The sequence below is a fragment of the Pseudorca crassidens genome, chromosome 5, assembly GCF_039906515.1.
Source record: "Pseudorca crassidens isolate mPseCra1 chromosome 5, mPseCra1.hap1, whole genome shotgun sequence".
NCBI lineage: Eukaryota > Metazoa > Chordata > Mammalia > Artiodactyla > Delphinidae > Pseudorca > Pseudorca crassidens.
Window position 1 is genome coordinate 94,591,441 of NC_090300.1, and position 26,981 is coordinate 94,618,421.

The 26,981-nt window shown below is 38.3% G+C and overlaps 1 protein-coding gene across 1 annotated transcript in view; it reads left to right on the plus strand.

The window, feature by feature from the left end:
- The window catches only part of IFT57 (intraflagellar transport 57), a 60,281-nt gene that overhangs the window by 7,178 nt on the left and 26,122 nt on the right, over positions 1-26,981 (plus strand). Inside the window, exons 4-6 of the mRNA XM_067738966.1 lie at positions 663-753; positions 8,725-8,793; positions 26,852-26,974. Of these exons, the coding sequence (XP_067595067.1) occupies positions 663-753; positions 8,725-8,793; positions 26,852-26,974 (283 nt within the window). The remainder of the gene's footprint in view (positions 1-662; positions 754-8,724; positions 8,794-26,851; positions 26,975-26,981) is intronic.

Here is a 26,981-nt window from a genome sequence, read left to right on the forward strand (position 1 = left end):
TATAAGGATGATCTTTTCAGTATTGTCTAGTAAAGAAACTAGAAACAACGTCAATTTTCAGCCAGAGATTGCTAGTCATATGACTTATGGTTCAGTGGAATACAGTGCAGGTATGTTGGGGGCGGTGAGGAGAAGTTGTACACTTGACCTTTGAACGATGCAGAGCTTAAGGCTGTGGAAAATCCATATATAACTTGTAGTAGGCCTTCCTTATAAGTCATCCCTCCAAATCCGCAGTTCTGCATCTGCAGATTCAATCTACCACAAAACGTGTAGCAGTGTAGTATTTACTATTGAAAAAAATCTCTGTGTAAATAGACCCATGCAATTCAAACCCATGTTGTTCAGGAGTCAACTGTATATATACTTAAGTGTGGTATATTAGTAAGTAAAGAAAGTAGGTTGGCTAACAGTATGCGTGGTATCATCCCATTTATGTACTTGATTCTTCAAATTTGGAGGTAAACATTTTTGCTTCTTTACATAGAAGGTTTCAGGAAGGATACGTGAAACATTTAACAGTGATTCTGGAAAAGGGGGCAGGTGAAAAAGGACCAGAACTGGTGTAGCGGGGGGATCCTTAATATTCACATTATGCCTTTTTGCTCTGCTGAAATGTTTTGTTTTTTACTCTCATCTCATGTTAAGCTTTATTATTTTAGACCAACATACCCAGTGGAAGAATTAGAAGAAGAAACTGTTGCAGAAGATGATGCAGAATTAACATTAAATAAAGTGGATGAAGAATTTGTGGTATGTGTGTTGCGGAACTTTTTGTTCATTTTCACCATTGGATTCATTTCCCTTAATCAGTATCAGTTGTTTAGACCTTTAGTTAAGTTAATACTCATGTTCTATAATGATTGAGGTCTGAATTTTAGCAGAGGTTCTTCAAATGTAGACAGGAAGTAGTAGACCACTAGTTATATGGGTTAACATTTTATTAACAACCATTCATGATCTTAAATAGGCCATAAATAATAAAGAATTTAGAAGAGAGCAATAGAATTTAGGATTAATACATTCCGCTTCATAAGAACACCATTCATTTCTCAGGAACTCCTTTATGCTTCTAAAATTAGGATGAAGACCACCCTGCAGGAACTTAAAAAATACTTATACATACCAACATTGTTTAAATTGTTTGGCAGCATCTGGGCCTATCCGCATACTTAACATTCTATCCATAGTGTGAAATTAAATGTTCACGTCTCTACAACAGACTAGACTAGGAAAATGGTGGAGAAAAAGAACTTTTCCTCAGAACCAGATATGGATTGACCCTGGTGTTTTAGGAAGTGTACATATGATTTGAAATTAAAATGGCAGGGAAAAAAACTTTGTAGTATATTTTACTGTCATAAACCAATTAAATTTTTCAGGTGATTTTTTTGAATCCACAGAAAGTATATTCTATATTTCAGCTTAAAGTAATTTATTAAGGTACTATATGCTGCAAAGATATTAATCACTGCATTATTTTATAGTGAATGATGAAAATAACCATTAAATAAATTAGACTATATCAGATAGTAGGATATCATATACCCATTAAAAATTGTTTACAAAGAAGGGCTTCCCTGGTGGCGCAGTGGTTGAGAGTCCACCTGCCGATGCAGGGGACACGGGTTCGTGCCCTGGTCCAGGAAGATCCCACATGCCGTGGAGCGGCTAGGCCCGTGAGCCATGGCCGCTGAGCCTGCGCATCCGGAGCCTGTGCTCCGCAACGGAAGAGGCCACAATAGTGAGAGGCCCGCCTACCGCAAAAAAAAAAAAAAAAAAAGAAATGTTAGTGACATGAGGATGACAACTTATACTATATGCATAAACTCAACTATATAAAATATGCAGAAAAAATATTAATATATTAACATTAGTTATATATGGGTAGAGGGATTATGGATGATTATTTTCTCTTCTATACATCTTTATATCTTCAAAGTTTTTAACATGTATTTTATTAGCAGTAGAAATATTTTAAACCATATGTATTAAAAAGATGACTGCTATTTATAGAAGGAAAAAGACCACTATAAAACAAAACAATTTAAAAGGTATCTTTCTTAATGTGATAAATTTTTAAAGTTAAGGTAAAAATGTAGTCATTCATGTGTTCATTGAGCATCTGTTATGTAGCAGGCACTGGGCAAGAACCTGATGGTGCTGGACGTACAAAAACTCTGAGGCAGGAAGGAGCTTAGCATGACCAAGGAACTGAGAGAAAACCACAGTGGCCGTATCTCCTAAGTGAGCGGGAGGGTGGCTTAAGATTAACTGGGAAGATAGACCAGGTCCAGATCATTTTGGGCGTTTTAAGTTTAGACTTTATACTTTGTGTAATAGATCTTTCCATTCAGGCTCAGAAAATTTTAAGTCCTCACATAGTCCCAGTTGTTCATCTCACTTATTTTACTCGGGTATCTTCCTCATCTTGTCTTCTTAGTTACTGTTTATTAGTTATTAGTTAATAGCTTATCTACAGATACCTGGTCCTAGTGCATCAATATTTAGCTTCAGGGCTTCCCTGGTGGTGCAGTGGTTGAGAGTCCACCTGCCGATGCAGGGTACACGGGTTTGTGCCCCGGACCGGGAAGATCCCACATGCCGCGGAGCGGCTGGGCCCGTGAGCCATGGCTGCTGAGCCTGCGCGTCCGGACCCTGTGCTCTGCAACGGGAGAGGCCACAACAGTGAGAGGCCCGCATACCGGGAAAAAAAAAAAAAAAAAAAAAAATTTAGCTTCAAAGACCTATAACTCAAAACTGCTCGTCAGGGGGAAAAAAGGAAGAAAACCTACTAATCAGAAGGAAAACTCTGTGAGGGCAGAAACCAATTTTGCACATTTTTTGTATCTCCAGTTTATTATGCAGTGCCTGGTGCCTTAGTAAGTGTTCATTAAATATTTGACCAAAAATCACCTGTCAGCATATTGCTTGTAACTTTTAGAAATTATAGCTTTTTTTTTTTTTCTGAGAACCATTTAAAGTTCAAAGCAGCATTATTGTTTGTGTAAATTAGAGAAACAAACTAGAAAGCAGCCTCTTCACACATTTCTTGCCAACTGTGAAGTAGAGACCTTCTGCTGTCATAAGATCAAGCTGAAGGCCTTCCTCAGGGGGTTGCCTCTGAGGCTGTCATGTCTGTTGAATTTTTTTCTTTCCTTTCTTCCTTATTGTCATTATATTATCCTAAGGAACCCTCTCTTACCTCTCCCATTCCTCTTGCTAAGGAGAGCTGGATCAGTGCCAAAAAGCCTTTGGCTGGTGGGATAGTACTTCATTTTGTTGCCAGTTTGTGGGATAGCTCAAGGATGGTAAAGATCATTTCTGACAGAGTAAAGTTAGTCTATAATCAACAAGGAACTCAAAACCTTCAGTTTTAGACTGGCCAAATAAAGATAGGACACATTGGAAAGAAAAAGTGAGGAGAGAGAGGGGAGGAGGGAGAGAGAGAGGCAGAGAGGAAGGGAGGGAGGATTGGGATCATGACACAGAATATTTTCAAAGAATATTCTCACAGAATGTTCTCACAGTATATAATCATATCCTTAGTAATTGGCAATAAAAGAATTAAGAGGATACATATTAGGCAAAGAAATGACAGGAAATTGTTGAGTGCCTTCTAAATTACTGAGATTAAAATCCTCTTAATTTATTTTAAAACTATTTTTGAGTCTGTTTATATTCAAATTCCTTTCGAATGCTTTCTTAATAATATTTAGTAACTTAAATCCTTTTTCTAGTACCTACTCTTAAAGCTTTTTGCCTATGAGTGTTCAGTCCACCACAATTCAACCAGTATTTATTGATCACCTATATTAATAGTACTGATTAGGTTATTATAAAAACATTATAAACTTGTCTCTTCTCCCATGGGCACTAAGTCACTGGCATTTCAATCATTTGCTCTGGTTAAGTAGACCATCACTAGTGCAAACACAGGATAGACTGAGCTGTTTCTCAAAGGTGTGGCTCTGCATGTATGCTTAAGATTTAACATGTAAACAGATCAGTTTTGTCTACACCTCTATGCCCCACTGCCCCATCCCCAAAAATATGAACGTTAGTTGAGTGTATGGAATCTGCATTTATATTGTTTCATGTTTTACTAAAATCTTTCCAGTTCCCCAAAGATTAGCAGAGTTCCCCTATCTTATTTTAGTGGCCCTACTCCCAGAGATTCTACTTTCTGAGTAGCTCTGGGATGGAGCCTTACATTTTCACAAGCTCCCAGGTGATGCTGGTGCTGATGCTGCCTGTCTAAGAACCACATTTTGAGAACCACTGTCTTACATACTTCTTTTTTTAAATTTCTTTTATTAATTTTTACTGGAGTATAATTGCCTTACAATGTTGTGTTAGTTTCTTGCTGTACAGCAAAGTGAATCAGTCATACATATACATATATCCACTCTTCTTTAGATTTCCTTCCCATTTAGGTCACCACAGAGCACTGAGTAGAGTTCCCTGTGCTATACAGTAGGTTCTCATTAGTTATCCATTTTATATATAGCAGTGTATATATGTCAGTCCCAGTCTCCCAATTCATCCCACCCCTCCTAACCCCCTTGGTAACCATACGTTTGTTCTCTACGTCTGTGACTCTATTTCTGCCTTGTAAATAAGTTCATCTCTACCATTTTTCTAGATTCCACATATAAGCGATATTATATGATATTTGTTTTTCTCTTTCTGACTCACTTCACTCTGTCTGCCACTCTCTAGGTCCATCCATGCCTCTACAAATGACCCAATTTTGTTCCTTTTTATGGCTGAGTAATGTTCCATTGTATATATGTACCACATCTTCTTTATCCATTCCTCTGATGACTGACATTTAGGTTGCTTCCATGTCTTGGCTATTGTAAATAATGCTGCAAGGAACATTGGGGTGTGTGCACCCTTTCGAATTAAGGTTTTCTCCAGATATATGCCTAGGAGTGGGATTCTGGGTCATACGGAAGCTCTAGTTTTAGCTTTTTAAGGAACCACCATACTGTTCTCCATAGTAACTGTACCAATTTACATTCCAGCCAACAGTATAGGAGGGTTCCCTTCTCTCCACACTCTCTCCAGAATTTATTGTTTGCAGATTTTTTGATGATGTCCATTCTGACTGGTGTGAGGTAATACCTCACTGTAGTTTTGATTTGCACTTCTCTAATAATTAGTGATGTTGAGCATCTTTTCATGTGTTTTTTGGCCATCTGTATGTCTTCTTTGGAGAAACGTCTATTTAGGTCTTCTGCCCATTTTTTGATTGGGTTGTTTGTTTTTTTGATATTGAGCTACATGAGCTGTTTGTATATTTTGGAGATTAATCCCTTGTCAGTTGCTTCATTTGCAAATATTTTCTCCTATTCTGAGGGTTGTCTTTTCGTTTTGTTTATGGTTTCCTTTGCTGTGCAAAAGCTTTGACGTTTCATTAGGTCCCATTTGTTTATTTTTGTTTTTATTTTCTTACTCTAGGAGGTAGGTCAAAAAAGATCTTGCTGTGATTTATGTCATAGAGTGTTCTGCCTATATTTTCCTCTTAGAGTTTTACAGTATCCAGCCTTACATTTAGGTCTCTAATCCATTTTGAGTTTATTTTTGTGTATGGTGTTAAGAAGTGTTCTAATTTCATTTTTTACATGTAGCTGTCCAGTTTTCCCAGCACCATTTATTGAAGAGACTGTCTTTTCTCTACTGTATATTCTTGCCTCCTTTGTCATAGATTAGGTGGCCATAGGTGTGTGGGTTTATCTCTAGACTTTCTATCCTGTTCCGTTGATCTATATTCCTGTTTTTTGTGCCAGTACCATACTGTCTTGATTACTGTAGCTTTGTAGTATTGTCTGAAGTCACGGAGCCTGATTCCTCCAGCTCTATTTTTCTTTCTAAGATTGCTTTTGCTCTTCGGGGTCTTTTGTGTTTCCATACAAAGTGTAAAAATTTTTTTGTTCTAGTTCTGTGAAAAATGCCCTTGATAATTTGAAAGGGACTGCGTTGAATCTGTAGATTGCTTTGGGTATAGTATAGTCATTTTCACAATACTGATTCTTCCAATCCAAGAACATGGTATATCTCTCCATATGTATCATCTTTGATTTCTTTCATCAGTGTTTTATAGTTTTATGAGTACAGGTCTTTTGCCTCCTTAGGTAGGTTTATTCCTAGGTATTGTATTCTTTTTGATGCAATGGTAAATGGGATTGTTTCCTTAATCTCTCTTTCTGATCTTTCACCGTTAGTGTATAGGAATGCAAGAGATTTCTGTGTATTAATTTTGTATCCTGCAGCTTTACCCAATTCATCGATGAGCTCTAATAGTTTTATGGTAGCATCTTTAGGATTTTCTATGTATAGTATCATGTCATCTGCAAACAGTGACAGTTTTACTTCTTCTTTTTCAATTTGGATTCCTTTTATTTCTTCTCTGATTGCCATGGCTAGGACTTTCAAAACTACGTTGAATAATAGTGGCGAGAGTGGGCATCCTTGACTTGTTCCTGATCTTAGAGGAAATGCTTTCAGCTTTTTTCACCATTGAGTATGATGTTCGCTGTGGGTTTGTTGTATATGGCTTTTATTATGTTGAGGTAGGTTCCCTTTAAGCACACTTTGTGGAGAGTTTTTATCATAAATGGGGTTGAACTTTGTCAAAAGCTTTTTCTGCATCTATTGAGATGATCATATGGTTTTTATTCTTCAGTTTCTTAATGTGATGTATCATGTTGATTGATTTGCATATATTGAAGAATCCTTGCATCCCTGGAATAAACACCACTTGATCAGGGTGTATGATCCTTTTAATGTGTTATTGGATTTGGTTTGCTAGTGTTTTGTTGGGGATTTTTGTGTCTATGTTCATCAGTGATATTGGCCTGTAGTTTTCTCTTTTTGTGGTATCTTTGTCTGGTTTTGGTATTAGGGTGATGGTGGTCAAATGAGCTTGAGAGTGTTCTTCCCTCTGTAATTTTTTGGAAGAGTTTCAGAAAGGTAGGTGTTAACTTTTCTCTAAATGTTTGATAGAATTCGCCTGTGAAGCCATCTGGTTCTGGACTTTTGTTTGTTGGAAGATTTTTAATCACAGTTTCAATTTCAGTGCTTGTGATTGGTCTGTTCATATTTTTTCCTGGTTCAGTCTTGGAAGGTTTTAGCTTTCTAAGAATTCGTCCGTTTCTTCTGGGTTGTCCATTTTATTGGCGTATAGTTGCTTGTAGTCGTCTCTTATGATCCTTTGTATCTCTGTTGTTACTTCTCCTTTTTCATTTCTAATTTTGTTGATTTGAATCCTCTCCCTCTTTTCCTTGATGAGTCTGGCTAAAGGTTTACCAATTTTGTTTACCTTCTCAAAGAACCAGCTTTTAGTTTCATTGATCTTTGCTATTGTTTTCTTTGTCTCTATTTCATTTATTTCTGCTCTGATCTTTATGATTTCTTTCCTTCTACTAACTTTGGGTTTTGTTTTGTCTTCTTTCTCTAGTTGCTTTAGATGTAATGAGAGGTTATTTGAGATTTTTCTTATTTCTTAAGGTAGAATTGTATTGTTGTAAACTTTCCTCTTAGAATTGCTTTGGCTGCATCCCATAAGTTTTGGATTGTCGTGTTTTCATTGTCATTTGTCTCTACGTATTTTTTGATTTCCTCATTGATTTCTTCAGTGATCCATTGATTATTTGGTAACATATTTTTTAGCCTCCATATGTTTGTGTTTTATACAGTTTTTTTCCTGTAATTGGTTTCTAATCTCATAGTGTTGTGGTCAGAAAAGAAGCTTGATACTTCTAAATGCTTAAAGATAAGGGTTATCTTTGAAATCTGCCACTGCAGCTTTTGTACAACTCTACATGTGTAAGTGTCCACCAAACAACACCCACTTATTTTTTTTTTTTTTCTGTACAAGACTTCAGGGCCAAGTTCCATTTGCTTTATTACCATGTCTTTAAGCTTTGGATAGTCTTGTTAAATTTGTTTCACCCACTATGTCACTTGTCACCACAAAGACATTTGAAGAGAAAGGGGAACTAAAGTTTTGTTGTATATGCTTAGAGAGCCTGCTCAGACTCTGTATTTACTGTATATTGGAGAGGGAATTGATTCTCAAAGGGTCTCTTCTGACCCCATTCCCCATATCAGTTGGGCTAGGAATCAGGACCAGCTTGGAATCTGCCTGAACTTTTCTTTTAGATAGTTAATATCTAAGATACAAGTTTAGTATCTTACATGTATATATTTTACATCCTTATATACATTTAATATTTAATATCTTTAAACTTGAGCATATAAAAGATGAGATGTCAAAAATATACGTTAATGTGATTGGTCCCTGGAGTAGGTGAGAGTATTCTATATCTGTCAGCCTCTTATTTTTGTCCATTTTAGTCATGTTACTCAAAATTTCCATTAACTCCTTCCAGTGTCTCTTTATTTCAGATATGCCACTTGGGACTGTTTCTTGTTATGTTTTTATGTTTATTTATCCCCAGTTTCACAGCAGTGGCATCTTTCTCTCTTTTTTTCTTTTCTTCAGTGACTCTAAAAGAGGTCCTATTTTTAAATGGCATCATCAAAAAACAGATAACATTATGCCCTACTTTATGCACACTACTAGGCTTTTAAATACCCTTTCCTGCATTAGTCTTTCTATAGAGCTTAGCATATTAAGTATGTGAAATCTGAAAATACCTTTTTTAATTACAACTTTTATAATTATTAACTTTTAAACTCTTTTATTTTTCTAAGGAAGAGGAGACAGACAATGAAGAAAACTTTATTGATCTCAGCCTTTTGAAGGCCCAGACCTATCGCTTGGTAAGTTACATAGGATACACACAGGACCAACAAGCAGTCAGTACACATATTCTGCTAGAAATTGAAACAAGTAGAAATCATTCTTGGCCATTGCTTTGTGTGTCATTTGAAAAGTAGCTCTCGAAGCTGTTTTTCTATATATACAATATTATAATTATAGCAAATATACAAATCAGAGGGGCAAGTGGGAAAGCCTTCTGTCCATACCATGGAATATCAACTCAGGGCTTCTCATGTAAACTGGAAATAATTGATTTGCCTTATGTTATTTTTTTATTATGGAAAAACATATATATATGTTATTTTTTTATTATGGAAAAACATATATATATATATATGTTATGTATATATAATTCAAGTTATTTTCCATTATAATGGGCAGTATTGAATGGTCTTGATTATAGGAAATACTCAAATGGTAATTCTTTGAAATAAAATGGTTTATATTAAGACTGGTATATGGATAGGTAGTCATATGTTGCTTCAAGTCAGTTTTTGCTCTGTTTTAATTAGGAAATAAATCCAGTCTATAAAAGAGAACCCACTCAATGAGATATTTCAAAAGTACATTTGGGATTTTTCTGTTTTCCTATATGTATGTTATATTTCAATAAAGTGATACCTATTGCATGCTCAAAAAAGTACGTATGAAACACAGTCTTATTTGTTCTTTATTTAATTATTCTTATCTCAATTCTACCAACAAGTTTGGATCTAGTTTTGGGTTCCTGTCATGAAGACTTCCTTGGCCACCTCACCCCATGCTAATCTCTTCACTTATCATTCACTGCCTTAGTATTGTTAGTCAGCATTAGTCAGTATTATTAATGATATGTGTGCGTTTTCTGCCCAACTTGAGATGTAATATAACATAACGCTGTGGCTAATTTGACTGAGTGTGTGAGTTGACTTTGAGACTTCCAGTACTTAACTAGCTGTCTGACCTTTGGCAGGTTTCCAACCTTCTTGTGCCTTATCTTCCTCATCTGTAAAATTGACTGAGTGTGTGAGTTGACTTTGAGACTTCCAGTACTTAACTAGCTGTCTGACCTTTGGCAGGTTTCCAACCTTCTTGTGCCTTATCTTCCTCAAATGTAAAATGAGGATAAAAATATTAGCTTTTATGTAGAGTTTTTAAAGATTAAAAGAGTTACTACATCTAAAGCATTTATAATGATGTTTGGCACATAGAAAGTACTTAAAAGGTGTTGGCAAAAACCAAAACCACACCTTCCCCCCACATTCCTTCTCTCAAATCTGACTTGTACAAGCTTCTTGCTAACACGGATAACTATCATTTTTTATATTCTCCATAGTATAACACAGAAAATTCTGAATAAATGCTTCTTAAATGAAAGAATGTATTTTTTGTTGCTCAATTGAAAATTATTTCAGAATAATGTGTTAACATTTAAATCCAAACAGATAAACTCCAGTTGTAACAATACATTTGCACATCACTTTGTAGTTTTCAAAGTACTTTAAAACACGTTTTTTAGTGACCTTGTAAGGCATTTGAGAAGATGTTATTTTCATTTTACAGATACAAAAACTGAAATTTATCACCTTGGGACAGTTTGATCTTTTAAAAAGCTAATAAATTACAGTGGCTTAATTTGAACTCAGTTTCTCCAGACTCCCAATTCTATTTCTTTTTCTCCTTTACCTTAAAACAAGAGTTCAACAGGGTAGATTCCTATCTTAAGCAAGGACACTGTGGTGCTTGGTGTTCCTGTATGTGTTGAAGATGTGATGACAGAGTTCTAAAGTATGAAGAAAAAAGCATAAGTAGAGATGCATACACCGTTATTCTTAGAAAGAAGCTGATATTTGTACTCTTCATTCTTATGTTGATGATATAAATAGAGGCCGGTAAAGGCCACCTGTAATTCCCTCTGGGCTAAGTAGTTTGAGTATTAGGAAGGAGCAAAGTGATTTAACTTGCCTTTACCATTACTCTAAGTCCCTATTGGTCCTGATTTCAATTTTTCACTTCAATTAAGCTGTGTAAGGATGGGTTTTCCCCCACGTATGACTTTATAATTATCTAGGTATTAGATCCTTTGGACAATGATTATATAACATATACCTTTTTGAACTAAGACTATGTATAGTTTCATTTTCACAAGAGGAAGAAGTCTGAACACCAGGTGTTTGTGGATGGTCAGCCATGAAGTACTAATGAGGCAGAAAACCCTTTCATATTTAAAAAAATCTGGCAAGTTTATGATGTTGCCCACTAAAGCCATCTGCCTGAGACAGCTGTATCTGACTACAGCTTGCGATGGCTCAGGCTGCTCTTTCCCCAAGACAGAATTGCGCTATAGGTTAGTAACACAGATTTAAGATTTTGTGTTTCATGCAGCATGTGGGCTCACAATGCAGAAGAAATATTATTTTACTAAAGTTGATGTGATGAATTCTACACTAGAGCAAGAATGATGGATACTATCTAGGAAATTGATGTACTGAATGTATACGTGACTGCCAGCCTAGCAATGTGCAGCTTACAACAGTCCCCCTCTACCTGTGGTTTTGAAACAATAGATGTTTCTCCAGTCATTCTCTAATCCTCCCCATTTTATTGTTCTTCACAGACTTTGGCATTGTATTCATCTGATTTGTTTATTGTCTATCTCAACCAGTAGGATGCAAACTCATCTAGAGCAGAAGCTTCTTTAACTGCTTTTGTACCTGTGCCTGGTGTGTAGAAAGTGCTCAGTACTGAATAATGTTGAATGAATACACACGTGAATGAATGCTATTTTATATTTATAGCTTTATGAGAAAGTATAGTTTAATCTTCATAGAGAAAAGAACTCAGCAATAATTGGGTCCTCTTCTATGTACTGTGTAGGATAATACAGGGAGAAATCTACTTATATTCCTTTCTTTCATTAAATAAAGCAAAGTCTAGGCCCTGAAAAGTGTGCCCTTAAGTATCATGGTGACTCAAGAAGCTGGGTGTACATGAGCATTTTCCTGAGATTTGTGGTAAATGGAGCACGAGAAAAGGTAAATGAAAGAGACATATGTTGCAGATTGTGTTCTCTGGAAGTGGACACTGAGACAGAGTTTGGGATGCAAGATGTTCATGGTGAAAGGCCGGGGTGAGAAGTGTTGCCTGCTGGGCCGGTCGCTGGAGGCGGTCTGCCCTGGGAAGGATGCGGCCCCAGGTAAGGTGGCTCTGCAGGTGGGACAGAGCCCGAGGGAGCTGACAGCTGGAAGCCGGCTGCTGGCCACCTTGCCCGCAACTGAGCGCAAGTCCTTCCTTGAAGGGAGACCCTAGAGGTCTAGCTTCCTGACTCCCACTGCATAATTGAAGCCTGTAACCGCTAATTTGAAGAATTTGTGAAGAGATGCTGTGTGCCCATTGACTAAACTTTAAGATGTCTGCCTAATCAGACTGTAACGCAGCAGCAGTATTTCATGAGCACTGAAACCGGTGTTCTAAGAAAATGGCGCTTCCTATCAATCACGAACGCTTATAGTGATTGTTTGGCACTGGTTTGTTGGGAAGCAGGTGTTTTTAAGAATAGTTATTTACTTTGAGGTTTAAAAGTATTTTAAAGCCATTTTTGCTGTGATTTCTTCCTCCAATTCTGTTACCCCATTGTGGTTTGACCAATAATACAGGCATACCTCATCTTGTGGCGCTTCACTTTATTGTGCTTTGCAGATACTGCATTTTTTACAAATTGAAGGTTTGTGGCAACCCTGCATCAAGCAAGTCTACTGGTGCCATTTTTCCAACAGTATTTGCTCACTGTGTCTCTGTGTCACATTTTGATAATTCTCGAAATGTTTCAAATTGTTTTCAAATGTTTCAAAATGTTTGTCATTGTCGTTATATTTGTTACAGCAATTTGTGATCAGTGATCTTTAATGTTACTGCTGCAGCTTGCTAAGGGCTCAGATGATGGTTAACATTTTTAATGATAAAATATTTTAAATTAGCACATACCTTATGTTTTTAGACATAATGCTATTGCACACTTAATAGACTACAGTGTATTGTAAATACATCTTTTATATGCACTGGGAAACCAAAAAAATTGCGTGACTTGCTTCTTTATTGTGGTATTTACTTTATTGAGGTGGTCTGGAACCAAACCTGCAATATCTCTGAGGTATGCCTGTACTTTGCAAGATAATAACTTCTGCAATTAGTGAAGGATTGCTTTATTTTTCCAGAGTTTGATTTGCAGGTTAGTTATTGAAATTTTGAATTTTTTCTTAGAAAGAAAAAAATATGGATGGATATTAGTCTTTGAAGCTAGCCCACAAAGTTCTACACTCTTTCTGTCCCTCTGATTTCTGAATGGTCTTGAAATCTGAAATTGAGCGGAAGCGTCCCTGAGAGTGGCCGTGGTGGGAGGGACACTTGTGTGGAATTAAAGCTCTGACAGTTGGGCAGAGCCTGTGAGGGTTAGGGGTGCGGTAGAATGTTCTGAGATGTGAGGGGTGGGAGCAGGGAAGGAAGGCTCTGGTGGCAAGGTGTTCGGCAGGTGTTCTGGGTCATTTCTGTTTCAAACTTGAGTATGCTGATTGGAACGTACCTGTATGTTCATGGTAACTGTGCTGTAATTATGAGTGGTCTCTGTAGCTCCCCTCCATTCTGAAGCTCAGTAGAATCACAGCAGTAGTGTTCTGGCAGCATGATGCAGATGTGTCATTCTTCTCCCCCAGTGGAAAAAAAAAAGATGGGAGGGAAGCTGTGTGCTCTCTGAATTCTATTTTTAAATGCCCATCACTTCATTTCAAAACACTTTTTTCAAACATGCCATAGACACCATTCTTACTTGAGATGCTAAATTTGAGGTTTTAGAAACCAAATCCTGAGTTATACAGCATAAAACCAACTATCTCAAAAGGTTTAAACACAATTGGTTTCTAATTACTTAGCAAAAAATTCATTGTACCAAGAATGAGAGAATTTTTAGCTTAAAAAGCAGAAGCTGTAAGGAGGTAAAAATCTGGGCGTAGAATAAAAATCATCATTTCAGTTTTAGTTTAGGATGTCATTGTGGCAAGGCTGCAATATTGTGATCAAAAGGGGGAGAAGATGGATCTACTTCGATTAATATCTTAAATACTTTACATTTTCCTCATTTTACATATGATTTACACTTTACTCTTCAACAAAATGTCCTTTCTTAATACAGGAAAAAAATACCATTCTACAACACAACGTGCCCCATAGGAGGCCCCTGGTTCTGATTCCTGCTCGAGGAAAATGCTTTTTCTTCTCTTTTCCTGAAACATTTGGGTGTGAGTTCTCCTATCTGGGCTCTGACTGTGGGAAGTCTATCGTTGGTGTTTCACAGAAGAAACAATTAAAACGCCACATGTTCGAGTGTGATGGAACACATTACTGAGTAAATGCTTTTATTTCTCTGGTAGCTAGCCCGTACCACCCCATCAGTTTTACATCTGGAGGTGAATAGGAAATGTAGGTTAGAGAAAAATGCTGTACTCCTCACTGCTCAGAGGAGGCTCAAACAGCAGTCCTTGCTGGGTGTAAAAGAGACTTTTACTTGATCTTTAGTGTAGCTTTTGAACGCACACTTGAAATAGGAAAGATCCTTATTTTCATTCATGGTGTTATTGTGAGCCTAGAAAGAAGTAGGAAGCAAGGACTTTTCAAGGTCCCTTCTAGCTCTGAGTCCATACCTTCAAGGTCAATGCTACAGTGGAAAAGCAGCCTTAGATAAAATCCTGACCACATGTCACTAGCCATGTGGCCATACTGATTTATCCTCTCTGTAACTCAGCTTTCTTATCTGTAAGATGGGGACACAGTTCAACCAAGGGTTATTTTAAGATTAATAGAACTTGTGCACCACACCTAGCATGGTGCCGGCCTAGAGTATACATTTGATGCATTTCTTATTTTGTATAATTTTTTACCTCTCCTAGAGACTGGAATTAGTTACAAACATTCTTAGGTGCTGTAGGAGAATAGAAAAAGCCCCAGTCTCTCAATACAAATAAATTTCTAGATCACCATGAGTATTTTTGAATAAAAAGCTTACATAGCATATAAGTTATCAAGAAGGTTGCATTTTGTTGTAAATTAGGAAGCTCTGGTGATAGCATGGCTTTATTTTCATAATCTGTCACGTGAATTATTATTGAAGTCCCACTGGACTCAATCTGCTGTCACGTAGGGTCTCCCCTGCGGAAATGACTAAGGGGAATTTAATGAAAAGTAATACAATGATTTTTTTTCCAGGAATCATTTGAAAGCCGTCCTTTTATAAACGGGTAGGTTGTATTTCCTAAATCAACACTAACAGCCTATATTTATTATGTAATTCAGTATATTAGTTGCATACCCAGAATGTGTGCTTTTTTTCAGTCCTCCTCTGCAAACGTACAATCTTTAAATACACCCACCCCCACCCATCCCCCCAACAGTGTTAGTGCTTTGAATATCTGACTGATTCATTTTCATCCAGGACATCTAGTTAGTTACTAAGACCTCTGGATGCTGCCTTTGAAATCTCTCTCATCTTCATCTCCCCACCTCCCTTTTCCAAAATAGTTTTCATCTCGCTCCTCAGTCTTACTTACCAAAACGTTGCTTTAGTCAGATCATTCTGAATTCAGTAACTTTTGATGGCTTTTCGTTGCCTTCAGGACAGTTTATACAGATTATAAAGCAATACATTTTTGGTCTGGCTTTCAAAACCCTTAGCAATTTGACAACTGTCCACATAGCCAACTTTATTTTCTTTCACTGGAATAACTTTTCCAGGTTAAGTTAAAGAGGACCTCTCGTAGGTTTTGAAACACCTCAGGAGTATATCTGCTCTCATCCTATCCTCTCTTCCTTTGTCTCTTACCCAAAATGCCTTCCCATCATCTCTCTACCTGACTCTTCAATGTTCAAGGTTCAGCTCAAATTCTGCCTTCTTAGTGATACCTTCCCTTCTAACCCAGCCCCATTTAATCCTATGATCCACAAATGTACAACCCACAAATCTTCATAAAACACAACTAGCATGTTCTTTTATGAGGATTTTTTATCATTTTATTCACTGTCCCTGGAGTAGCACAGTACCTGGTATACAGTAGGTACTAAATAAAGTTTGGTGGGCTAAGTTATTTTACCTTGTTTGTAACTTTACTTTGCCTCCCCTCTGGCTTAAAGGACAAAATTCACATTCCTCAGCCTGTCCTCTAAGGTCTTTCACAATATATTCAATATTTTTTGCTCCCCAGTATTCACCTTTTTAAGCCCCTCGTCTCTCTTCTCGTGTGATCTTCACAAGCTGTGTTCATTCAATATTTCATATTTTGGCTTATGATGCCTTCCTGGCTATATAAACCCTTGGCTTGCCTTTTCTGCCTGTTTACATCCCAAACTTCCTTGTAAAGTTAAACTTAAATCTCACCATCGCCATTAAAACGCACTTCTCTCTCTTATTCCAACTCCTGAAGCATTTACCACCTGTACCAGCTAGTTTTTGGAAGTTAATCAAACATATATTTTTACTTGTTTTTATTGAAAAAAACTTTATTGTTTTTAAAAGGGAAGTATATTCATTGGTTTTTTTTTTTTAATGAAAGCACAAAAGAGTACAAAGAAAAAATTTCTTCAAATCTCAGCTCCCGGATATAAACATTATATCCCTTTATGCATAATTGCCCTGAGGTCATGTAAGATGCTAACATTTAATGAATCTGGATGAAAGGTATATGGGAATTCTTTGTGCTACTTGTGTAATTTTTTGTGTAAGTCTGAAAAAAATTATACTGACACAAAAATAGATTAATGAAGTAGTGCAGAGTTCATAAAATAATCCACATATACAGTTATATTAGTATATGAAGCAATGCAAATCAATCAGGAAAACTATTCAATTAAATGGTGATAGGATAACAGGCTATTCATTTGGAGAAAAAAGATGGACTCCTCCCTCATATCTTACACCCAAATAAACCTCACATGGATCAACAAATTAAAAAATGATGAGGCACAAGAATATGAGTGGCAAGTGTAATATTCATGGGTTGAAATAGGCATGATAAAGCATGGCAAGGAAACTAAAAACCATAAAGGAAAAATACTAATAAATCTGAACGCATAAAAATTAAAACCTTATATATGGAGGGGTGGGGAACACCATAAAGTTAAAAAACAAGTAATAAACTGGGCGGATATAGTTGTTACCTATATGACAAAGGATTGATAGGCGTACAGTAAGGTGTTTCAGAGCTTGTGCTCTAGGGTAACATTGCCTGGGCCCTGCCACTTACTAATGATGTGACATTGGGAAAATTACCTAACTGCTCTCTACCTCATTTTTCTCATTCGAAAAAAATAGAAATAAGTCTCCTTTGATTCATGGTGTTATTACTGGGCACTTAACCCATATGTAAAGGTATCTAGTACCAAGCGTGGCATGTAATAATGATAATTATAGCTGCTAACATATATTGAGGGCTTACTACGTACCAAGTATTGTGAAAGCCTTTCAAATACATCATTTAATTTAATCACCACATCAACCCTTCCAATGAGGAGAGGGTACTATTATTATTCCCATTTTACAGATGGGAACCCTGAGGTTTAATGACAGCTAGTAAGTGATGAAGGGGGGGTTTGACCAGAGACGGCATTCCTGATTTCATCCACTTAACATTTACATCATGCTGTGGTGATTCTCAAGACAACTTAGTTCCCTTTTCCCTGAGTCCTGGGAATATTTACTCTTGACAGTTAAGTGGACTTTCATGTTCCTCTCAGTAAGTATATGAATCGAGTTCTTCAGATGTATTTGAGCACTGATATATCCATGTGGTTACAATCTCAAAAGAAACCTTATAGAAATTTGTTCCATTAAAAAGTTAGACTTATTTCACCCTCTACAACAGCAGTCCCCAGCCTTTTTGGCACTAGGGACCGGTTTCATGGAAGACAATTTTTCCACGGACCGGGAGCGGGGGTGGGATGGCTTCGGGATGATTCAAGTGCGTTACATTTATTGTGCACTTTATTTCTCTTATTATCACATTGTAATATGTAATGAAATAATTATACAACTCACCATAATGCAGAATCAGTGGGAGCCCTGAGCTTGTTTTCCTGCAACTGGATGGTCCCATCTGGGGGTGATGGGAGACAGTGACACCCGAGGTGTGTTGCTTATGTCCAGTTTACTCCGTGATCTCGTTTTGGTTGCTGTCACTGCAGAAAACCCTGCTTCACAAAGATAGGGTGTTGGAAACGGAAGCAGGCTTTTCAGTGCTTTTGTGTCAATCTCAGGATACTCCGCCTTGACTTTAATCCAGAATGTATGGAGATTTGAAGTTGTCTCAAACAAACTTTTAAGGCCACCGTCATTTGCGATCTCAAGCAGTTGATCCTCTTCTAGCACGGACAAAGTCAATTGCCACTCACTGGTAGGATTTTGATATGAGTTTGCAAGCAATTGATTTATTATAGTCCCTGTGCAGTCAAACCTCTCTGCTAATGATAATCTGTATTTGCAGCCGCTCCCCAGCGCTAGCATCACAGCCTCAGCTCCACCTCAGATCATCAGGCATTAGATTCTCATAAGGAGTGTGCAACCTAGATCCCTCACATGCGCAGTTCACGGTAGGGTTCACGGTCCTATGAGAATCTAGTGCTGCCGATGATCTGACAGGAGGCGGAGCTCAGGTGGTAATGCGAGCAATGAGGAGTGGCTGTAAATACAGATGAAGCTTCACTCACTCACCAGCTGCTCACCTCCTGCTGTGCTGCCTGGTTCCTAACAGGCCACAAATACAGGTGTGCGACCCGGGGGTTGGGGACCCCTTCTCTTGATATTGACCAAGTATGGTATTTGAGCACTGGTATATCTATGTGGTTGCCATCTCGAAGGAAAGAAGCCTTTTAGAAATTCATGCCATAAAAAGTTAGACTTATTTTGCATACTCTGCAACACCAAGTATAATGTCTACATTAGTTCCTCCAGACATACTTCCAGGGATACTTTCTTTTGGTTTTATTTTGAGAAAATAAAAAGTCAGAGATGGTTTTATCTTAGCACTTAGTGTACCAATGTAGCTAAAGTAGTTAAAGTAGTAGCAAAGGTAGTTTGATGTATTAAATAGAAATAATATAGGAGGTTAAATTGTCATTCAAAAATAATTTCATATTTCCTATTGGAAAATTAAATTTATTTTGTGTTAATTTGGGGAGCTTTCTTTTTACCTTTTTTGATTTGTTGGAGCATAATTTATTCATCTTGGTTCACATTATAACTTAGAATAAAATTTCTTTTGATAGTCTTAAAATTGAACTTAAGAAAACCTTTTATGAACTTCATATATTTAAAGATAGAGGCTACCATCTATCTATTTCTTTTGATAGATTAGCCGGGGTTTAATTTGGTTATTCAGAACAAATCTGAAGATACTTTTTTTATGGTATTAAACATTTTTTTTTCTTCATAGTAATATAGTGTTAAATTATGTAAAACCTAATTTGGAAAGAAAATAATGAACCAAAATCACAATTTGTGCTTCTTTAATCATGAAGAAGAATTGGCTTGTAGGGACATGAAAGGTTTTAACTCTGCCTTAAGTATAGTTTGTTAAAATCATTGGATTTTGATGAACACTCTTGATTGAAATAACTTATCCCTCTATCTAGCTTTATTGATAGATTGTAAGGAAACAGGGACACTAGATATCCTTAGGAGAAACCCTGTTTAATTCATAGTAAGACCGTATATACTATGTTAGCCTTTTGGCCACCTATCATATCTTGAAAAAACAGCAGATGAGGAAAAATGCAAAAAAGGCCTCTGAGCAACCAAAATAAGTATAAACACTTCCATTTAAAAATATTCTATGAAGAGACCTAACCTCACTGCCCCCTGTCCCTGAGTGCCCACTTTTTTCCCCTGTATTCTGACTTTGCCTACGTTCTAACAAGCTTGGTTATTAGGTTTCTAAACCCACAGCAGCCTAGGAGGAGGAAGGGGTACTACAGGCAAGCAGGGAGACAGCCGCAGGTGATCACTGGCATCTTGATAACAGGAAGCTACAGGAACAGTATACAGGCAGAATGTGAGCAACTTTAGTTATCTGGGATCATTTAGTGTGGGATCAGTCGTATCCAGATTTCTCCGCCCTGAGGGCATCATTGTATTACGGAATAGTACATACAATACGAGACATCAGAAAGATGTAAGGGTGGACTTCCCTGGTGGTCCAGTGGTTAAGACTCCATACTCCCAATGCAAGGGGCCTGGGTTTGATCCCCGGTCAGGGAACTAGATCCCGCATGCCGCAACTAAGAGCCCGCACACAGCAACGAAGATCCTGCATGCCGCAACTAAGACCCGCTGCAGCCAAATAAACAAATATTTTTTAAAAATTACAGCCAGTAGGGCTTCCCTGGTGGCGCAGTGGTTGGGAGTCCGCCTGCCAGTGCAGGGGACGCGGGTTCATGCCCCGGTCCGGGAGGATCCCACATGTCGCAGAGCAGCTGGGCCCGTGAGCCATGGCTTCTGGGCCTGTGCGTCCGGGGCCTGTGCTCCGCGATGTGAGAGGCCGCAACAGTGAGAGGCCCGCGTACCACAAAAAAAAAAAAAAAAAAAATTACAGCCAGTAAATGTCAGCATTTACCAGTATCCAGAATCCAGTCTGACAGTGGTGTCTGATCTTCCTAAGAGGTAGGGATTTTGGCTTGGTAATTGTAGACGTAAGCACCTCCACTTATTCTCATTTCATTACTAGTTCGGTGTTGGGATCTTCTAACTCTCCCTTCATCTCCCGTTTTCACCTGGAAGTCTGTGAATCCAGCTTCTGTCCAGGCCCTTACGATCTAGGTCCTCCCAGCAGGCTCCCATCTGAACTTGTGATCTCTCTGTAATGTCTGACATGGGGACTCCATTCCCAAGGAAATGTCTTCTCATTTCCTTGCCTGAGCCTTGAGCTTCACTCTTGGGTCTGCCCATGCAGGCATATATGTTCCCTTTACCAGACGAGGTCTCAGTCAGTGATCAAGGGATGTAGGGTGGCCATAATTAGTCAAGTTTTAGAAATACTGCCTTACGCTATTCCCAGCTTTCTTCTTTATTCCCAATGGGGGGATGTCTTAACCAGAGCCAACTGCCCAATCTGGCTTGGACCCTTGGGATCAAAAAGATCCTGTAGTACCAGGCTTTTGTTGTTATGGACCTAGCAGAGTTGAAATGAGTGGAGTTAACTCTTGCTGACATCAGGAAGTCATAGTCAACATTTCTCTGGCCAGTAACCTGATTAGTCCCTGTTCTCTTACCGGGTTTTCCAGTAATGTGTGTGCAGTACCCATTAGGAATAGTTTCTCCCCAAAGAGATAGTTTTAAGTTCTTTGTTTTAAGATGGCAACTCAACAGGTATACCAAAAACATGACCAGTGCTTCCACTGTATATCACCTGTAACAGTTTTCTGTATTAATACTTAATAGGTCCGTCTCTCTCTGTTAATACATTACTCCCCCTACTGGTAGCCGTGGCCTACCTGTAGCCCCCAGAGTTAAGTAAGAGGTTTTGCACTTTGAAAATGTATCAGGTTTTGTAGTCATACTTAGCCTAGTTGACCAGAACAGCTTTGCAGCACTATGCACGCTATCCAATGCAAAGGGCTTTATATATCCTCACATGATCTCCCTTACTGAAATGCAGGGCCTTCTCTTATTACACCCCTATCTTCATAAGACCAACCACAACCAACTATGTATATTTATGTGTGTGTGTGTGTGTGTGTGTGTGTGTGTATAAATACACACACACACAGAGAACACAGTATTTCTTCAGATGCTTAACTATCCCATTAATATTACCTGGGAAAAGGGGAGACTACTTTCTGGAACAGGATTCTGAGCAGGCAAGTAACATTGCATTTGGGGGGGGGGTTGTATTTCAGGTTCATTTTATTTTTTAAAAAAATTAATTTTATTTATTTTTGGCTGCGTTGGGTCTTCTTTGCTGCGCGAGGGCTTTCTCTAGTTGCAGCAAGGAGGGGCTGCTCTTCGTTGTGGTACGCGGGCTTCTCATTGCGGTGTCTTCTCTTGTTGCGGAGCACGGGCTCTAGGCGTGTGGGCTTCAGTAGTTGTGGCACGCGGGCTCAGTAGTTGTGGCTCGCAGGCTATAGAGCGCAGGCTCAGTAGTTGTGCCACACGGGCTTAGTTGCTCTAGGGCATGTGGGATCTTCCCGGACCAGGGCTCCAACCCGTGTCCCCTGCATTGGCAGGCGGATTCTTAACCACTGCGCCACCAGGGAAGTCCCTCAGGTTCATTTTAGAAACAAACTTCTCAGGACTAAGGTGATGGTGACATGGTTCAGATCAAATGTCTTGGTGGCAAGCTGGGGAAAATCATAGGAGAAGATCCCAGGCCTGTTGTCTGTCAGCTTGGCAATGATGTTTGAGCATTGACCTGGTTGTGAGGAAATAATGATATCGTCATCCTGTCCTTTATCTGGTCCAAAAGTAGAGTGCAGAGAGCTCCATACAGAGCTCTTGATATAAGGCTGTGCAAGGCAGATGGCCCTCACATCAAATGTCTTGAGTGGTGGATGACCTGTGAAAGCAAGTTCCTTGACAAATTTTTTAGTGACCGTGTGGACAGTAATTAGCTTGGAAGGGTGCTGTGGGAGAAGACACCACAAATATAAAGTATATTTGAATTGCCTCTCAATCAAAAGAAGAAATAGAAGTGACCAAATAAAAATATTTGGAGCCTATGAAATTAAATTTCACTGAAAAAGAAATAAAAATGATCATTTTACATATGAAGAGGCACCCAACCTCAATGATGGTATGGGGAAAATAAATTACAATGCCAGTATAATAGTTTTTATTTCCATTATATTGAAAACTGAAAGTGCCTTTGTAGCATCTCTTGTCATCCTCAGTGGAAACAAGCCCTTTGATGTACTCTTACAGGGAGTATACATGACTAACATCCCTTTTGAGGCAGTTTGTCTCCCCTTTTGCTTCTTCAGGATCTGGGCTTTAGGGGTTCTGTGGGGCTGATGTTTGTGTGATGACTTTTGGTATTTCCTGTGTTCTTGGGCCTCTGGTCAGTCTCCTTCGGGCACTGATAATTTGATTTCCTGGCCCGCGGTCCCCAGGAAGGTCACGGCTTCGGCCGGAGGGGCCCCTCCAGAGCTGGCGGCGCTGCAGCCGTGGGCGGGGGCGGGGTTGGGAGTCGCTCCACCCTCCCATTGGGCTCTGGGGCGGCTCAGCAGCAGTGGAGGGAAGAGATCCTGAGCCAGGAGTTACAGCTCCGCATAAACGCGGGCTCCATTCTGGGCGGCGGGGTTGGGGGGTGGGGCCCCTCTGCCCTTAGTCATTCCGGGAGGGAGGTAGGGAGGCAGGGGCTCCCGGGGAGGGAGCAGTACGGAGCGCCAACCTTCCATGTTCGATCCTTGAACTGACCCTGGGTAGTATGCCTCAAGGTTACGTTAGGGGATGCCTTGGACTGTTATCTTCAGCTCTCCCTTTGGCAGTCTTAGGGTCAGTTCTCATCAGTTTCTTTTTCTTAGGACCAATTATTACCCCCACTAACTAGCCTCAGACTCTTCCTAATAGGCTGTAAACTCTTTGCAGGCAGGGATTAAATCCTTCTATCTCTCCATACCAAGCACAGTGCCTGGATTCTTACCTTGAATGTTGTAGGAGCTTAACAAATGGCTTATTGGTAAATTAATTAATTATAAATGAGACTTCGGGATAACCTGTGTCTTATTGAGCTTCTAATTGTTTCTTCAGCAGCATTAACTGGAAAATGCAGTTTCCCAGGAGCCATGCTTTATCTTCGTTAATGTTGTTTCAGAGAGGAACTTTGTCATGATGATGTAAAATTTTGATTAAATGGAAACAGCAGTTTATTTCTCTTTAACTAATAGCTCCACATAAAATACCATTTGTTATTAGAGAAACAATCGGAAAGGAAAGGTTTTCTCAAAGTATTGTAACCAAGGTGTGGTTAAAATGATTTATACTTCATATGTAGGGCTTGCTCAGTTAATGTATCCACTTATTAGGCATTAGGAAATTCTGAGTGAGGAACAAGGTTATGAAATAGATGTGCAAAGATGGAAGTAGAAAGGGACTGTATAGTTTGAATAAGTTAATGCTGTTCTACCAAGCCTAATGTTCTCTTTTTTTGCCCTTTCTTCATTTAGTAACTAGGCCATTTCCCCCAGTATATTAACTATAGCCTAGGAATGAGTGAAAATTTTTGAGCTGCTACATTAAATCATTTCAGGACATTGGGAGTAGGAATTAGCAAATTATTGCCTGAAGGAACCAAATAATAAGCTAAGAAGGGTAAATGTAACTTACTGAAGTGCCCAATATAAAACCAAACAGTATTATAGCTTATGCACAGGGCTGTCTTGATGTGGTGTTTGATCTCCATGTACTCTACTGTCCGATTCAAACAGAGCCAATACTGACCATTTGCCTTCATGAAAATTAGAAAAATGTGCCCTTCCTTGAGTGAAAATTTTAAGTATGTTATGCACAGCTTGAACAATCTGATGTTCAGGCCTGAAGAAGGTGGGAATGTGGATGGGTACCCTCTCTGGCTTTGTTTGGTGATTTTGGACTCCACCCTCCTGTAAGGAAGGGAAGAAGGGGGGATGGGATGGAGGGGATGATGGGGTTGGGGAAGAGTGGCTCAAGGATTTAATCAGTAGCACTAGTTTCAATTCACCCAAACAGTGGTTCTGTAAGTCAAACTTATTTTTAAATCAGTGACCAGAACACCTGCGTTCTATTAGGAATCATACAGAACTGCTGCTTAAAAGGACGTGCCCCTTTTCGACTCAGTCTGGCTCTGTGCGATTGGGATGTGGAGCTCATAACCCTGGAAGGAGCAAGCCTGTGTATATATCACACACACGCTCCAAATGTCAGCGCTCACATCCCACTGGTAGTGTGTACATCCTCCCACCCCCACTGTCATCCTCGTAAGTCTACCCGGTTTTTTATAGAAAATGAGCCAGTCAGAATTGGGCCTCCTAGAGCCAGGGATGGGTACTGGGATGTGCCAGTGAGTGTGCAAGTATATGAACATTAATGAATGTTAGTGTGGAGTTTCATGACTGAGAATTTTCCCTGTGGCTTTAGGTTTCCACTGGGAGACCCAGTATCTCTTCTCATGCCATCACATACATTCTTATATAACTTCACACATGTCTGCTTTGTGAATACTGCCACCCGTCCCCAGCTATGATGCTATTGTGCTACCTTGGATTCAGTTTATATAGGTCTATAGCATTATATTAGGTGCTCAAAATAATACAATGTTTCTATATTTAAATGAGCACTTTAATGCTTAAAATAGAATCTTGGACATTTTTCATTTGGAGTTTCCACATTTTACTTTTCTTAAATTAATGCTTGTATTTTTTATCCTAACTGAATAAATTCAGACCACATATTGTGAAATGCAAAAAGCATATATTAGTTACCCATTCTCTAATTGCGTGGTTAGAACTGTATAGCCCCCTGAATTTCTGAACAGAAAGCAATATATGCTCCTTTTAAGGCTCTGAGTCTGTTTAGAACTTGCTAATATGAGCTGGGAGGTAGGAGAGAGAGAGAGGTTTTTTCACATCAGCAGTGACCGAGAGACTCAGTCGGGAGTCAGTTCAAAGCCCCTGAAGACCTCAAGCTCCCCCCAAAATTAAATCCCAATATAAGGTTATTCTTGTACTTAGTGTTATACTGGACAAGAAGTATCTTTTAGTGACATAAATTCACAATGAGAATGTAATTTCACCATGAGGTTGTTTATATAGTCTTTTATTTTTAAATGTTGTATTATGGGAAATTGCAAACATATACAGAATTAGAATGAGATAATGAACCCTTATGCAACAGTACCTTGTTTAACAGTTAACCTTTGGTTGATTGTGTTTCCTCTAAAGCCCCTCCCTCCTTTTCTCTTCGCCCCATAGTATTTTAAAGTAAATTTCAGACATTATGTAAATTCACCTGTCAATATTTCAACATTTATCTCTGATTTATAAAGCCTTTTTTTAACGTATCCATCATGCCATTGTCATATCTATAAAATTAATAATAATTCCTTAATATCATCTAATACTCTTCGTATTCAAATTTCCCTAATTGTCTCAAAAACATCTTTTTACAGATTGTTTAAGTTAGAATCCATGTAGGGTTTATACCTTGTATTTGGCTGTTTGTATCTCTCAGGTTTCTTTTTTTCTATATTAATAATTTTTTATATTTTTCTTACTTTTTAAATAATTTTTCAAGGGAGCATAAAAGGAAAAATACTACCAAAATTAATGCATTAAACTTTATCTTTAAATCATTAATTTTTACGTTCTTTATGTTTTCAGATCCATACATACTTAATGCCGAAATGTGGAGGGCTGAGAAAATGGAAAAAAAAAATTTTCCTTTTCTGATTCAAAGACAGGACTGAATTGAGCTTATTACTCAACAGCAAAAAACAAATGCAAGAAAGTTGACCTCTACCCTATTTGAGTTCAAATAGGTCTGCATTAAATCACATTTTTAAGCTATATTATGGTTTGACCTAACCAAAATATCATCTTATAAATACAAAATTTGTAAACAATGTGCCCTTTACTTCTGGGATCTTATCTTTTTTGTCTTTCAGATTTTGGGTTTGTATTTCAGTACAGTGAATTCAAACTAAGGCAATGTTTTGTTACCAAACATGTGAGTGTTTGCATCTTTTCTACCATTACCAATTAACATACCTAAATGGCTTATTCATTTGACAGTATTCCCATTGAGTTCACTCTGATATCTCAAAAAAATTATTCTTTGTAAAAATAGTTAAATCACATATTTGCTTCTTTTATAAATAGTAACTTTTCTATTCTACCAGGTTGGTGCATCATTTTCTTTCAACATGGATAAGAGGACAGAAAAAAATTTCTTCTGCCGCTGTAATTTTAATACTACCATGCTTGATATAAATTGTGCAGTGCTGCTAAAATGCCTCAAAATTTTACCATTTCTTTTTATAAACTCTCAATCCTGTGATATCTTTCCTTTCTTAGGATATGAACGAGTCTGCCAAACAAGAAGATATTTTGGAATCCACAACAGATGCTGCGGAATGGAATCTAGAAGTGGAACGTGTACTACCACAACTGAAAGTCACGATCAGGACTGACAATAAGGTATAGA